The sequence below is a fragment of the Sander vitreus genome, chromosome 21 (assembly GCF_031162955.1).
Source record: "Sander vitreus isolate 19-12246 chromosome 21, sanVit1, whole genome shotgun sequence".
Lineage (NCBI taxonomy): Eukaryota > Metazoa > Chordata > Actinopteri > Perciformes > Percidae > Sander > Sander vitreus.
The window spans coordinates 25,649,984-25,666,983 of NC_135875.1; the positions used below are offsets into that span (position 1 = coordinate 25,649,984).

At 42.7% G+C, this 17,000-nt stretch overlaps 1 protein-coding gene across 2 annotated transcripts in view; it reads right to left on the reverse strand.

Moving 5' to 3' along the window:
* tmem94 (transmembrane protein 94) overlaps window positions 1–17,000 on the reverse strand; it is a 56,693-nt gene that overhangs the window by 13,518 nt on the left and 26,175 nt on the right. For both annotated transcript variants that reach the window (XM_078278442.1, XM_078278441.1), the window contains 15 exons: window positions 15,438–15,611; window positions 15,096–15,311; window positions 14,644–14,956; window positions 13,468–13,641; window positions 10,816–10,918; window positions 10,437–10,645; window positions 9,755–9,936; window positions 8,540–8,660; window positions 7,158–7,273; window positions 5,180–5,279; window positions 4,377–4,485; window positions 2,561–2,753; window positions 1,838–1,915; window positions 1,619–1,704; window positions 1,376–1,457 (listed from right to left, as the gene is read on the reverse strand). In XM_078278442.1, coding sequence (XP_078134568.1) covers window positions 1,376–1,457; window positions 1,619–1,704; window positions 1,838–1,915; window positions 2,561–2,753; window positions 4,377–4,485; window positions 5,180–5,279; window positions 7,158–7,273; window positions 8,540–8,660; window positions 9,755–9,936; window positions 10,437–10,645; window positions 10,816–10,918; window positions 13,468–13,641; window positions 14,644–14,956; window positions 15,096–15,311; window positions 15,438–15,611 — 2,256 coding nt within the window. The remainder of the gene's footprint in view (window positions 1–1,375; window positions 1,458–1,618; window positions 1,705–1,837; window positions 1,916–2,560; window positions 2,754–4,376; window positions 4,486–5,179; window positions 5,280–7,157; window positions 7,274–8,539; window positions 8,661–9,754; window positions 9,937–10,436; window positions 10,646–10,815; window positions 10,919–13,467; window positions 13,642–14,643; window positions 14,957–15,095; window positions 15,312–15,437; window positions 15,612–17,000) is intronic.

Consider the following 17,000-nt stretch of genomic DNA (forward strand, 5'->3'; position numbering starts at 1 on the left):
ATTTCATACTGTCCAACCAGTAGAACATGTCCTGTTCTCTTTATGTATATATTATATACTGTCCAACCAGTAGAACATGTCCTGTTCTCTTTATTTATATATTATATACTGTCCAACCAGTAAAACATGTCCTGTTCTCTTTATTTATACATTATATACTGTCCAACCAGTAGAACATGTCCTGTTCTCTTTATTTATATATTATATACTGTCCAACCAGTAAAACATGTCCTGTTCTCTTTATTTATACATTATATACTGTCCAACCAGTAGAACATGTCCCGTTCTCTTTATTTATACATTATATACTGTCCAACCAGTAGAACATGTCCTGTTCTGTAGACATGGTCCTTATTTATTTATTCATGTTGGACCGGTCCAATATGACTATCAGTTGAAATAAACTCTGTGTTGTAAGAAAACTTGTTTTATTTGTAATTAATCTATTTTGATGTATTTTTCCATAACTAATACATTTACATATGTTTAAAAATATTGAAATTAATATCGATATCGCAATATTCATAATTGATATCGCAATATCACATTTTGTCAATATCGTGGAACCCTAGTGTACAGTCTAATGCGATCCAATACAAAAGCTCTGCCATAAATTCCACCTTTAATGAATCTTATGTTTTATTGACACTGTCCACTACTATAAAAGTTGGAGTTAGTATTAGTATGTACTAGGGTTGGGTACCAAACTCTGTACTTTTTTTCGGTACCGACCGAAATACGTCAGTACTACCGAGGACTGGAAAAAAAAAAAAGTGTACGGTACCTAACCCAAGTGTGTACTGGACTGCATTCTATCTAAAAGTATATGTATGCAAATGGGTTGGTCAACACATTAGAAACATCTTTCGGTATAATCTCTAGTAGCTGTGCAAAGAAGCAAAGTCATTACATAAACTCACTGAAAACAAATCTAAAACGTCAATAACAAATAATATTCATATTCTGACATCAAATGACTGAGCTTGTTTGCAACAATTAGCTATTAGCCGGGCTAACGCGTTGTGCTTGTGTAAAACATGTGTTATATACATGTGTCTCTCATCCACCGCTGAATGAGAGACTGCGGACAGAGCAGAGCGATTACACGACTGGATAGATCAGGTAAACGTTTGACTATAAGTAACTATGAGTTATGACTACGCTATTAGAGAGAGAGAGAGAGAGAGAGAGAGAGAGAGAGAGAGAGAGAGAGAGAGAGAGAGAGAGAGAGAGAGAGAGAGAGAGAGAGAGAGAGAGAGAGAGAGAGAGAGAGAGAGAGAGAGAGAGACCGGGCATCCCTACTGATAAGTCAATAACAATTTAAGTTTACAGATCAGCAGTAGATATGAAAGACGTGACTAATATGTGATCCTACCTTTCTTGGAATTGCATCTAGGTTCTTCCCTGTTGCAACGTTCATGACTGAACTGTCTGGTGGCTTCCCCAAAAATGACACACTGTCAACACAACACAAACCGACCATAAGCGTGACACCCTTTATGGCACAGCAACATTGTATTATTAGTGTCTAGATTCCTACTATGTTCTCTGTGTGTGTGTGTGTGTGTGTGTGTGTGTGTGTGTGTGTGTGTGTGTGTGTGTGTGTGTGTGTCTGTACCTTAGCAGTGGGCAGCTGAAGCAGGACAGCCAGAGGATGTCAGTGGTGTTCATGGGAGGAGGAAGTTGAGCTAGACAGGCTAAGAACTGCAGAAAAAAAAAACCAGGGCACTCCATTTATTTATTCAATATCAGAAATGTGTGTTAATAACACATGTATTTTTAGATAAAACGTTAGCCTAGTGCAGCGTAAACATCCATATGAGGTCTCCTCACTCACCTGGATGATGACCAGACTGAGCTGACACTGGAGCAGGAAAAGGAAGCACTTGCGGATGCCGTAGGTTGTGTGTCGTGCCTGAAACAGATTCACCCAAAAGGCAGAAAAATTAAAGAGCACCTATTATGCTTTGTGTATGTAATAGATGTATAAAGAACAAAAAAAAACACATTTCACTCCAAATTGAACTTTCTCTCCCACAGACAGCACTTTTTCTCCACTGTCTGTCTAAAAACGGCTCGCCAAGATTCCTGTTTGACATTCCTCAATTAGTGATGTCATTAATTGAGAATGTCAGCCCAGTTTATCAAATGTGCTGCCTGAGCACGCACATCCCACCCAGTGGCTTGTTTGAATCTGGTTAACCAATCACAACAGAGTGAGCCAGCTGACCAATCACAACAGAGTGGGCCAGCTGACCAATCACAACAGGGTGGACCAGCTGACCAATCACAACAGGGTGGACCAGCTGACCAATCAGAGCAGACTGGGCTTTTCAGGAGGGCGGACCAAAAGCTCAGACAGTGTTTCAGACAGAGGAGCTGTAGCAATGGACAGTATGAGAAACATAATGTGTTTTTTGAACATCAAAGCATGTAAACCTATTCTAGTAGACCCCCAAGAGTACAAATATGATGCTGAAAAGGAGTATAATAGGGGCCCTTTAATACATTTGATTACTCTCTTTGACTTAACGAGTGTGTGAGTGCTTGCGTGTCTAACCTGCTCTATGAGCTTCACCATGCTGACACTCTCTCCTTGGTGGAAGGTGACGGAGCAGCCCAGACTGTTGAGCTGTCCGGAGAGCCTCAGAGGAGACAGACCTTCAGCGTCTCTGTCGTTAAATCCTCCTCCAGTGGCATAGCCGAACGTCTCCCAAGAACACTGAGAGGGGTACAGAGGGTCCAGAGCAATGCTGTGGAGGAAGGAAGTTGAACATTCACATATGGGCCAATCAGGATCATAATACTGTGTCCACAAAGGGTCAAGATTGCCAAGTTACAAGAAGCGTTTCTTCACTTAACTTCATGTAGAATTTAACCGTGCAGATATTTTTATTTAAAAAGGAACATGCCGACTTATTGGGACTTTGTCTTATTCCCCGTATCCCCCAGAGTTAGATAAGTCCATTCATACCCTTCTCATCTCCGTGTGTGTTGTAACTCTGTCTGACGCCCCCACCGCTAGCCTAGCTTAGCACAGATCCTGGAGGTAACCAGCTCCAACTAGCCTACTGCTCCCAATAAGTGACAAAATAACACCAACATGTTCCTATTTACATGTTGTGATTTGTATAGTCACAGCGTGTAACAAATAACAAGGTCACATGACACACAGCCATCTTCTAACCGTATACAAACTGGGAACTATATTCTCAGAAGGCGAAGCACTGCTACTTCTGCTACTTGGGCGGAGTGAGTCTCATGTGACCTTGTCATTTGTTACACGCTGTGACTATACAAATCACAACATGTAAATAGGAACATGTTGGCGTTATTTTGTCACTTATTGGGAGCAGTAGGCTAGTTGGAGCCGGTTACCTCCAGGATCTGTGCTAAGCTAGGCTAGCGGTGGGTGCGTTAGAGTTACAACACGCACAGAGATGAGAAGGGTATGTCTGGACTTATCTAACTCTGGGGGATACGGCGAATAAGACAAAGTCCCAATAAGTCGGCGTGTTCCTTTAACCAGGTTTTGAGATATCCGTCTCCACACAAGTACAATGGAGGCAAATGGAATATCATTTGTACTGAAAAATGACACTTCATGTTTTCTATAGCTACATTTCTAACAACTTATATGAAGCCACGCTGGTAAACAACAAAGATGAAAAGTGCAAGTGGGGTAAGTGTGATTGTGGCTACAAGCCTGGGAAACTCAGCATACTTATGTACTAATTTACTTAAAAAATAGTACTTAAAGGATTTGTTGTAAAGATGCAAATTTCTATCCTTAAAAGAAGACCAAATTGACTGGGATCCAGTACTTACAAAAGGAGTGTGGATCTGCACTGGACACTTAACATTTAGCCATTTTTCCTTATTCCTTCTATTTTTCAATACTAATTGGTGACACCTAATTCCCTATGTAATGAACTGTACCTGTAATTGTGTGATCAGTGTTTAATGTATGACCTTAAGCCACTGGCGTTCTGTGGATTATCCAAAACGGGGACACTGACATAGACACTTATTGAGATGTGGCTGTTGTGTTTTTGAACGTCACTCGTCAATGCTGTGAGTGCCACTGAGTCATTGTATTGAGTAGGTAGAAATCTCAGAGAGAGAGATATCTCAAAACCTGAATAAGTAAAACCAAAACCAACTGCATGGCTAGATACCACAAGAGGTAGCTTTCAGCTGGATTCCACAAATGTAGCCTACATGCTACTTCAGAGTTTTTCCCAATCCGCTAAGAATAAAATTTGTGGTTCAAATGTTTTTTGCTGAAAAAAAAAAATCAAAAATGAACATTACAAATCAACACTGGTCGAACCCTAAATCCAAATAACATGAATTTACACATTTAAAAAAAGTACCTGAGGTTACTCTGGAGAAACAGACGGCTGTTGCGGAAATTGGCGGAGCTTCCCAGACAGCATGTAACCTCCCTGTTCTCCTGCATGATCTTTATCATCTCACACATGGCTGTGAAGAAAAAAAAAAAACATAAGTATCAATATTACTATCATGTTAGTCTTACATTGCCAGACCTTCGTCCACAGCGTTGCGGAGGAGGGTCTGGCTAGTCCACACAGCATTCCGCGATCGGAGAAAAACGTGCTCTGGTTTATTGGCATTTCTTTAAACCAATTACAATCGTCTTGGGCGGTGCTAAGCGGGGGGTGGAGCCGCGGTGCCTCTGCTAAATAGTCTCAGGAAGGAACTTGTTTTGGTGGAAACGTGTGTACGTTCAAAAGTAGTTTTAGTCGTGCAACAGAAAACTCAGATTGGACAGATAGTCTAGCTAGCTGTCTGGATTTACCCTGCAGAGATCTGAGGAGCAGTTAACCATAGTCCTCACAAATCAGCCGGAGGTTAGAACGCCAACAACAAAGAAGGCGGAAGGTAACGGGACATGCGAAAAACAGACATCCGAAAAGAGTGACCGCCGGCGGAATTTCCGGAAGAACAAGAGCAATCCCGGAAGTGGAACGTTGTGGATTACTATTGTGTCATATCATATCATATTATTGCTATCACTACTTTTCCTCATTAGAATCTACATCACTCTTGAGGGGCAGATGAAGACAATGGGGACATAGGACACCTTGAAAAAGAAATGCAAAAAGTGTACAAAACAAAGTGGAATTACGCATCGGGGGTGTGAAAAAGAACTCACTGTCAGGGGTGCAGTCAGTGAAGAGTGGCACCAAAAGAGGCACATTATCAATGTTCTTCAGATGAGGACGAACCTGGTGAATGCCACGAGGTAGCTTGGCCTAAGAAAGAGCAGGGACAGAAAAACAGGAACAGTCAAAAATTGAACATTGAAATCGAAAAAAAAATACATGTTTAGACTAAATGTCAATAATTTGAGTTCTTTATTAGACAAAATATCAGCAGTACATATTTCTAATAAATCAGGGAATCTATGTATGTGTGTGTGCGTGTGCGTGCGTGCGTCTCTTTGAAATATCTCAAACTGTTCATCCGATCTACTTCAAACTTGGTTTCCTGGGTACCCAATGAACTTTGGGGTTTGGAATTTGAAGCAGTTTGGATAGCGTTGGATATTGGATATTAATAAACTGTGAATTAAACTAAACAACCAAACAATAAAAGGTTGAGAAAAAATAACGCTGGCTCTTCCGTGTATACCCTTCACAATAAAAGCCCAGCTTAAATTCACTCAGATCATTTCGCTAAGGTGAAACTCAACAAAAAGGCATTTTTGCCGACACTAAACACACAAAAGCCAGACACTATATCGTATTAGCGATGATACCAGTATCGGTATCGGCTCCGATACTGCCTAAAACGCTGGTATCGGGAAGTGCTGGAGTTTATGCACCGATCCGATACCACGTAATCTACGTTAAAGTAGGTTTATTTATATTCTTTTTCCGTTATAACTGTCAAACTGGAGAATAAAAGAAAGTACTGTGGCATTCATTGTTTGTGTTTGTTCATGTTTCACAAAGAGTTTAACCTGAGCCAGACCGACAAAGATAGAAATCATATCACATCCATACAGGGATAGTAGTATACTATACATATTATTATGTTAAAACATAATAAAATATATGACACGCTGGTATCGGATCGGTACTCGGTATCGGCTGATACGCAAGTTCAGGTATCAGAATCGGTATCGGGAAGCAAAAAATGGTATCGGGCCATCTCTATATCGTATTAAGTTGGTGTGAGCTGTAAATTCACCATTTCTAAGCACACAGCAGAAAATATCATCGCGGAGCTGACAGGCAAAGAGGTCTCTTTCTGTGTGCTGCTAACTTAGGTTATAACATGAATAACATTACCGTCGGCAAAATACCCCCGCAAATCCAATCCATACTTCAATGTTAACCGTCAAGCCACTAAACCTGTTTGGAAGTGAACCCTCTGCTGAAGTGTTACATTTATTTAACAATAATAATGACGAGACGAGACCGCACCACCGTCATTATACGCTGACTGTGTACATGCAATATCGCTGACGAAAAAGACAACACTAAAATGTAGTTAAACAAAAACTCTTTATTTGCATTGCCCCCGCCTCTCTCTTTCAAGCAACACTCACACTCCGGAGCCAGCTGACTCCCTCCTTGTGAATGTGAGTTTGTCTCTAGTCCGGTTCTGGTGGTTGATTAACGCAGATTTTTGCCGATTGGCTGTCATAACGGGCCAGATGGGTGACACATGCCATGAGGCAAATGTCTGCGATTACTCCACATTTTGTTCACATAATTGTGATATTTTGTTAGTCAAATCCGAATCTCTGACAGGTAAATGTATAATTCCTCTGAATTAGAAGTACACTGTAAGTCAGTAGTAGGCAACACAGTGTGGTTGCATATGAAGTGCTTTGGGGTCCTTCTGTAAGTCATTTTGGGCTACAATGGATCTGGAGTAAGCTACAAGCACCAATACCACAGGCCAAGCACTCATTTTGAACGGGAACTTTACTAGTACAAATAATCCACTTAAAGCAATACATCATCTCCTGCTGGTTCAGAAAGCAAAGGACAGAGAAATCAGTCTGTTATGTAGGGGTCGACGTCAAACATATAGTGATCCTTCCTCTTAGGTAAAGACAACTGAGCAGTAGCTTCATTGGCTTTAATAAACTACCCTTAATACCCTTTTATTAAAATTACCCTGTTGCAGTCCTCCAGAAAGCTGGGCACGTCGCTGTCTGTGGGCTGGAAACTGGCCAGGTCAGAGTGGGCTTCCTCCTCTGGCAGCAGTGGACCTTCTGCTTCATCCCGGGAATCTGGATCACATACGACAACACTCACACATTTTAGAACTAGCTTTCACAGGGTTCACTTGCTGAGCCTTCATTTAAGGAACATGTTTTTGACTGGAACACATGCCATACATAATTAGGAAGTCTAATTAAAACAATACAGAGGCTTAGCAAACATGGAGGGGAGGATTTGGATTTTTCTTTTGGCTCCAGTCTCTGCTCACATCTGATTTGATAGCCAGCTCACTGGACAGGGAAATGTCATGATTTGAGAAGATCTGGTTTAAAATGTATGTGGGTTTGAAAACTCTCCAACTGATAGGTATTTATGTGTGTACTGAAAAGCATCTGCAAATGCACCAGTGTTTTTACTATACTCTACCCGACAGACGCACATAATAACCATGTATTAATTAGTCTATATCCTCGACGTTCAGCTTCCAGGATTACTCCGGTGCCGCAGGAAATTCAACCGGATGCATGTCTTTTCGCCGATGTCCGTCCCCTTCCTCTTTCTTTGTGTTGGCGGTCTAACCTCTGGTGAATTTCTGAGGACTATGGTTTAACTGCTCCTCAGATCTCTGCAGGGTAAATCCAGACAGCTAGCTAGACTTTCTGTCCAATCTGACTTTTCTCTCGCATGACTATTTTGCAGCGGCTCCTTGGGGAGCTTAGCACCGCCCAAGACGATTGTGATTGGTTTAAAGAAATGCCAATAAACCAGAGCACGTTTTTCTCCAATCCCGGAATGCTGTGTGGACTAGCCAGACCCTCCTCTGCTCCACAGCGTGTGGATGGTCTGGCAAAGCAAGACTATTATTAATAAGCACGAGACTTAAAAGAATACTCCACTGATTTAACATTGCACTCCTATATCATTGTCACTTAGTTTTAAAAAAAGATCAAAATGAACGCAGCTGAACCAGAGAACTGTTTTTATTCCACACATGCTTCTTTCTTGTCATAACGTAGTGCCTGCATTACCTACAATGCAATTCACCTGCCTACAGTTGGTTCTGAGATTTGGGTGCGTTATGCTAGCAGCAGCCTCAGGCTGCGATGAGGAGCGAGCTACAGGTCTGGTAAAGCCCTAGATTTTTTCAATTTTCAAACTTGTAGTCTTCGCAAAAGGCTTTACATTTTTTTGGTTTCATGTATGCCATCCAGCCAATCCATACTGATGTACAAATCAAACCTGCAGTCAGTAGAAGAGACATGTAGTGCATCCCTAATGTAAATTGAATAAAAAGACTATTAAGCTGAGTTTGTACAAATACGCGTGGTACGTACCTTCGTGCAGGGAGCCGTGACCGGGGCTGGATGGAGCTCCATCACAAGGACTGTCTCCGTTTGGAGTCAAAGAGATGTGACAGTTCCAGCCTGTCTCTAAACCCATCTTCTCTGCAAAAACCTGCATAGACACAAAAGTAGCCATACAACTCAAGCACTCACACTTTTCTTCTGGTGTGCAGTACACTGCTTGTGACATTTTGTATTGATTTTTCAACACATCTTATATCTTTTGTGCATTTTCTCCATGCACACAATTTGTCATTTTTTGCTAAGAAAAATAGTTCTACTGCTAACAAGCAGTTACTGCAACGACAACAACAAAAACAAGACGGGCCCTTGGTGTGTCACAGACTGTGGCCTGGAAACAAATGCATGCTGGGATATACATTATATACATTTATTGGATGACCATGGTGCTGTCAGCAGAGACGTAGAGAGACAAAAGACAAGAGTCATTTCATTTCCTGAGGAAAGAGTATCATACTCATATTCATTTTGGCGGCAGGATTCGATTTCACAAAAAACGCCCTGCCTGCTAAAGCGGTTCACTGCGCCAGAAATCAGCTGTTCTTATAATATTTAATGTGTATGAGAGCGTGCTCCTAGCGTACTTTTATCATATCATAATGACCAGATTGTGAAAACATTTTACTAAAGCGTTTTGTGAGAGAGAGAGAGAGAGAGAGAGAGAGAGAGAGAGAGAGAGAGAGAGAGAGAGAGAGAGAGAGAGAGGTGGATGCACTCAGAGCAGACAGCTGTCGGCGAGCCTAACAGAGATATAAAGAACATGACTTTGTCATGTAAACATCATATCCCAAACATTATTTAAAACGGGATAAGCCTCATAATATTCAATATTCATGTCCATGTTGACACACATGATTCAAACAACATGCTAGCTCCGTCCGTGGGTTTAGTGATACTCAGCAACCAGTTAACTATCTACGGATCGAGTCATAAAAATGAACATTCTGATTAATAGTGGATGGGTTGTTGGTGAAATAATGTATATTTAATGAAAAAAATTAGCACTATGAACAGAGCAGAGAGGAATTGCTGCTGTTGGCTGCTGCACCTGGGTGCATTTAGGCATTGTTACGCATTACATGCGTTGCACGTCTCACAGTGCGTACCGGATTACGGCTGCCGGCGCCACCGTAACCAACTAGATACTGTAGTATCGAATGTTCATCCAAGCTCATGAGTCTTCACCTTGCTGCGGAGCTCATCCTCCATGGAAAAGTAAACGAACCGGATACAGGCGGTGACGAGGGCGTCGATGAGCCGCACGGTGTCCAGCCTCGCCTGGAACTGGGACGATACCATGCCCATGAAGATCTGCCCACTGAGGGCCTGAACACAGTCGTCGCGCTCCACACCCTCACCTATACCCTCTGTAGACATGAAGGGGAAAGACAATGAAAGGAAAACAGAATGACAAACAGTTGTATCATTACTTTTACCATACATCCTTCTAGGGCTGGGTATCGAATATGTATATATTTGATACCGGTACCAGCACTGTGACTTTGATACCGGTTCCTCAACAATGTTTTTTTTTTTTTCCGATACTAATTTTACAAAATCCATTTTAACAAAAAGAAATGTAATCATTACACATTACGGCACAAATCATTTTTTATTTATTTTTCAGCTCCTACTATGTGTACTATTTTCCTGCGTGCATCTATGATGTGTAACACTAAACAGCCAATCACCAGCATTATTAGATCTGCATGCTGCGTGTTTACTGGCTCACTGACGCTGATGAGATTTACTCCAAATTTGGTATTGAATGACACTTTTTTTGATACTCTGGAGACAATTCGGTCAGTGCCTAAAAAGTATTGAATTCGGTACCCAGCCCTACGTCCCCCCCGTCAATAAGTCGTACCGTCGGAGCTCCAGCTGTTCCTGCAGGAGTTGTGTTTGATGGGGGTGGTGGAGGGCAGCTCCACTCCGGAGAAGAGGCAGGGACCACAGGTCAGCTCCACACACTTCCCATTCAGTTGGCTGGACAAGGATACCTGCATGGGCTTATAGGCAAATGCAGAGCAGTAACCTGACAGACAGGCACGCTGGTAGAAGTCCAGAACCTTCTTTCTGTAACAGGCAAAGGGACGGGTTAAACGAACAATAGGCGAAAGATTGGAAAGAGTGCTAGAAACATGGATGATATCGGCTTGTGATCAATATTGTGAACTTTTTTAGACTTTAAGTTTGACTAAAGATTTACAGCAAAGTGAGAATGATCAGTGTGAATGATACTGCACCTGTCTGAGCCTGAGAGGGGATAGATATCAGTTCCATCCCAGAAGTCAGTGCAGGACTCCAGGATAAGGTCGGCCGAGCCATGCGACAGCATCTGGACGTTATCTGGAACAGAAAGGTCAGAGGTCACGACACACAGAATGAATAACGCTTGCAATAAAACAAAAAAACTAGGGCTGTCAGCGTTAACGTGTTAATCGCGATACGATTAAGGGCCGACGTAATGCGATTAATTTTTTTGTCGGCATTTATTAATTTATTTGACACTTCACTCGGCTTTGCGTCGTGCCTAACAGGCTACTATTTTGACCCTTTGCAGCACCGTTACTTATCATCAAGCTGCCACTTCCTCGTAACACATCCTGCTGCTGCAGGCTACGGGCATGATGGAGAAAGACAGCAGCAATAACTCTGAATGGAGCTTTTTATTTTCCAAAACTCCCAGACAGCTCATTAGACAAGTCGAAGGCCATATGCACGTTGTGTAAAGCCGAATTAAAATATCACCGAAGCACGTCAAGCTTGAGCTACCACCTACGGAGCTAAGCACAGTAGTACAGTTAACGGGATGCTACCCGTTGGCATGCTACCATTTTGGAGAGTGCTACTTGCCGACCTGTGGATGAAACCAAATCCCAAAAAATGACTACAGCTCTTGCGAAACGGGTGGCAACTAACTGCAGACCTGTCAGCATCGTAGAGGACTCGGGTCTTAAAGACATACTACGGTTGGCATGTTCTGACCCGTCTCATTGAGGGGGACAGCAGCCCCACACACAGCCTGTATGACACGGAGAAAGCAGCCACACTGGAACTGCTGCAAGGTGCTGCAAACGCTGTCTCATTAACTGGTGATCATTGGACATCAGTGAGTAATCAACATTATTTAGGAGTTACTAAACACTATAGTGACTCTAGTAAGGATAGGGATTTTTAGTTTTTTAGTTAGGTACTTGGAGGAATTGTGCAGTAATGACAGATTCACACATTTTTCTTTTGTTTACAGTAAATAAATAATTACAAATCTTAAAATCAAGTTCATGAAGTCACTTTCTTTGCATTCATTTGATTCCCAATCAAGAGCCACTGGTAAGAATGGCTTTTGATTGTTAATATGTACTTAAAATGTTCTGAAATGCAAAATAATAGAATTTTAATCATTATAGAAATTCAGTGATTAAAAAAAATTAATCGTTTGACAGCCCTAAAAAAACTAATTCTCCTTTTAACTTACTCTGCTATTTGGGCAAAGGGAAGAGAAAGGGAAAGGACAATTAACACAGTAAAATGCAACAAATACATTTAAGAAAAAAAAAGGGCTTACCGCTATTTTCCACCAGGCGCGTCTGTGCTGCGTTCCAGAGGCGCCGCCATTAGCGGCCATTCAAGTAAATGATTGATATTCCACCAGCCGCGCGTGCGCGAAGTGGCTCTCCGCTCCGCTAAAGATACGCGCCAGGTCTATTTTCACGCGAGCCACGGGGCGTTCGGCCAGCCGGACTGGAAGTTAAACAAGCAAGTTTATCCAAAACACATCCCCCGGGATCGTCTACGTCTCCTCTACAACACCACGGACGACGAAAGATTCATCTTAGAGGTGGAAAAACATAATAGACATCACAGATGCTTTTTATCAGGACAACGCCTGAAAAGAGAAGGCATGGAGTTTAATAACAGAAGTGCTTGGAGTAGAATGTAGTAGGGATGTCCCGATCAGTATCTACAGTATCTGGATTTGCTCAGATAATAGAGCTGCACACTGTTTTTTGTTTACAAAAATAACAAGGTAAGCAAAGTAACTAAAATATGTCTTAAGCGTAATACATTTAACTTAGTGCAGCAAATGAGTCTTTTCTCTCAACACCAAAACAGTACCAAAGAATAAACAGTCTCAAGTTCCCCGCTGGACAACGAAAACTAAACTTAGTGATGCCTCTTGCGCTTAATAGTCAATCTTTGATTTTCTTCTTGTGTTTACCGATGCCGGCTCCAGGGAATGACGGCCTGAAAGCGTGGTTTCCTGGTGGAATCACGGAAGAAGTGTCGAGAATTACAATAATCCGCTTTTGTAAAAAAAAAATCGGGTGACTCAAAAAGACAGACTTTTTAAACTGTTGCCAAGGGTTGCAAGCTACGAGACAGCGACAGATACTCTGAACACACACTGGTGAGTGGCCCCACCCATCTTGGTTTGAAAGTGCCGGCATCCAGGCAGTCTGGCGGTGCGTTTATGGAGCAGGGCTTGTGTGACTAAAGGCAACGATCATTACAAGCTGATGTACATGATTGGGGTAAGGTAACTGGGGTGAATGTCGATCCCTGATCAGTTAAAGAAATGCCAAAATCAGCTCCGATCCGATACTGTGATCGGGACATCCCTAGAAGATAGATACTAGTTAATAAACACGTGATTGTTTTTTATTCAAGTACTTGTAGAGACAATAAAATCTGCAAGTCGGGCAGGCAAGACGCTCCGCTTTTGAGACGCTACCGGTGTGGTACGGTGGGTGGCGCAGCTGGAACGCAGCACAGACGCCGCATGCCCAGTGGAAAATCAGGGTTAGCTTTTATCATTTCATTAAAAACTAAATCAAACAAGCCAGACTAGTGGGACAGAAACCTGGGTAGGCTGAAGTGTGTGTGTGTGGACTCACTGGAGGAAGAGTCTCGAACAAACAGGGAGATAAGGTGGGAGATGGGAGGCTGGCGTTTGGTGAAGTAATGAAGGCGGCGGGAAGTGAACTCCTTTGTCTTTTCTCCTGATGGCAGTTGGTACAGAGCCAAGTGGTTCTCCTGTTTAAACAGCTCCCTCGCACCAGGAGTGAACCCTGACACACACACACACACACACACACACACACACACACACACACACACACACACACACACACACACACACACACACACACACACACACACACACACACACACACACACAGTTCAGTTGACAAACTTCAGTTTAATACAATTAACAGGTTTTACATCAAGGAAAGCCATTTCAGTTATCACCTTTCTGACCAGAGAAGACATTTTTGCTCCCAAGTGACGTCAAAAAATAATTAATAGTTCTCTCGCAGTTTTGCCAGGTCAAATACTCCCATTCCAGTACAACAATGCAACAGCTTGTGGGCTTACTCTTACTTACTCGTTAAAACCATATAGGGGTAGATCTTTGCTCATAGTGCTCAGACATTTACTCTAGGGATAGGACTTTCTTCTCGGATACAGTCCAAACTCAGTCCTCAAAACCAACAAAAAAGGGACTTTTTGCATTCACATTGTCAGTTTACTTGAAAGAGGACTCAGTTCTCAGAGCGTACCGCAAACAGGAAATGACTCGGCTTAAACTGAGTCATGGAGCCGGATCATAATTTGGTCATAAACAACCAAGTCTCCGTTCCAGGAATTTGTTGTCCTGAATGTTGTCGTCTCTCCAGTAAGACATTTTAACTGGCGTCTTCGTGTAAATCCCCCTCCTTCTTCACCCTTGGATGTTTGTTTTTCTTCTGGGTTTGCACGCGCCAATTGAAACCTCATCAACATGCCCACTCGCTTGCTGTTAATTCTCACAGTTTTGGCTTAATCAGAGATAACACGGACTTGGTACAAGGGAGCTGACAGAGTAAAGACCATTTGATATCCGATTGGCCTGATTTGGATGTTTGCATTCTCACATACAGCTCTGCCGGGTAATGTCTAGGTAATTTCAGGTTTGCAAAGCTTGTGTGAAAGGGGCTTAAGGGGGAAAACCAGGCCATGGTATAAAACGCTTGCTCTACATTAACTAGATGCAAAAGCAGCCCTAAAAAACACCATCATTGCATGCTCACCTATGAGCCTGGAGAGCTCACAGAGCCCCCAGGGGACGCAGACGGGCAGCACGGTGCCATGGCTCTCCTGCAGAGCCAGGTTGGACAGGTGGTCAGAGAAGCGGCAGAGCTGCTGGGTGACGCTGGCGTTGCAGAGGTTCAGCATGATGTTGAGGCCCAGCGGCTTGAGGGACGGCAGGTGGCACTGCCAGGAGAGGTCGTCGAACTGGATGCTGGCTGGGTTCTGCTGGTCCTGCGACAGGCTCAGCATCTCCAGGTGGTAGTCGCACACAAAGTCATCGGCCTCCGCCTCCGGGCAGCCCATTGCAAAGTCCTGGAGACATATGGGACAGAAATGACACAAAGAAAACAACATCACAACACAGCAGAGATCGTGAAGTCAAATAAAGCTTTCATTTGAACTTTTTTATAACTATTTCATACAGTTGATAGGTTTCAGTTCCAGTCTTTACCTGGGCCTGGTCATCCTCGCCCCCCTCAACGTCATGGCTGAAGCTCACGTTGGATCCCGAGTGGTGTTTGGTGCGAGTGTGTGCAGGCTGGCAGGTGCGCCGCAGCCGGAATGTGTCAGACGAGCGAGCAGTGTCATGTGACGTCTCACTGGGCTCCGGCCCGTCCCCCAAACGGGGTTCTGCTGGTAGACAGAGCAGAGCCTCCGCCTCCTGGGCCTGTGCAGCAGTCACGAGGAGTCAGGGATGGATACAATACTGTGCATTATCAGGTAAAGGACTCTCGACTAAAAATAACACCATCAGGCTGCTACACTGTATAAGAAAACACACAAACACACACACCTCATCCCTGTCGTCATCTGTCTCCATTCGGCAGTAGGAGCTGACAGACAGGTCGTCTCGGAGATCATCCTGGCTGTTGTGAGGTGGCTCCACTCGTCCACTGAAGAACAGCACAGTCTCTGGACTGGGGTTAGGCCATGACAGGATACCCTGCTTGTCCACACAACACAGCACCTACATACACACAAAAGAGTTACAACTCACACGCATGAAATAGTTTCTAATGTAAGTACATAGATAGTTGGTATATTCATTGTTTGTCGTTTGTAACTGAGCAGCTACTTTAAGAAACAGAGGAGCGGCTGGTGTATCCGTTTCCAGTGCAGCCAGACAAACACTGTTAGAGGTCAGTCAAAAATAATTGCATCCTCCGTCTGATTTCATGCTGCGAGTAGTTTTCCCCACATAGGACACAGCAGTTAACAGCAGGGCACAGTAAAAGAAGATGCAGCCCTTTAAAGAGTCATTTTGGTTTTTGTCAACCTGGACCCTATTTTCCCATGTTTTTGTGTGTAAGTGACTGATAGGAACAACAATCTTTATTGTCTCTGAAAACATGGAAAGGATCCCTACAGCCATTTTAAAACCTCTTTAAGACGTTTCTGTTTAACCAGAAACAGCTCTGAAGTCGCTAGCGCTAAACCCACCAGACTCCATTTAAAAAAAGCAATACATTTAGCGTGTATAGAGTCAACATATTTTCACATGTAAATAAGTAAACTGTGTGTTTATTTCAACCAAAACTAGAGTTGTGATGGTTGAAAAAGTGCTTTTCATAGTTTTATTTTGTTTCTGTTGAACTTAAATGAAGTGTATTTCACGCTGCTAAAATTACTGTTTGTTTACATGGAGTTTGGTGGCTTTAGAGAATGCAATTTTGCAGATGTTTTTGTTTAAAAAAAAAGGATCTTACTCTTTAACAGAAAGGTCGACCTCCTTAGAAATCCTTTCCATAATCAGTACCTCCAGAAAAACGTGATTATGCGATTGCATAATTCATGGATAATCAGCCAAAGTGAGCATATTTATGCGGGGGCCGCATTTTTCAAATACGCATAAAATTGCATAAATATCCCGCATATTCCATCGCATTTTTTAAGAAAACGTGCCACATAATCAAGGATTTTTGCCTGTAACAATCACAAAAAATTCTGGAAGGACTGCATAATGTTTTCAGACACTTCGAATATTAATCTGAGTCTGTCAGCGGCAAAACGAGAAACATTTGGGAAGGTAAACTACAAGCTGGACAATTGCCCTATTAACTTACATTGTAGCTTGTTTCGCTAACTGCCGACGGCAGCAATCTTGTTTAATACTGGACCAACGTCAAAGATTCCCATTGTTCCCATCAGTCACTTAGACACAAAAACATAGGAACATAGGGTCCAGGTTGAAATAAACGGTAGTTAACAGCTCACTGTAGCCATGTTTCAACCGCAGGAACTTTCCCCAAAAACAAGGAACCTTCTGAAGGAACCACTTTCCGTATAGACCGCAGGGACCAGGGTCTAAATTTAGTCCTGGGGACATATTCCTGGGCCTTTTTAGACCACAAATAGT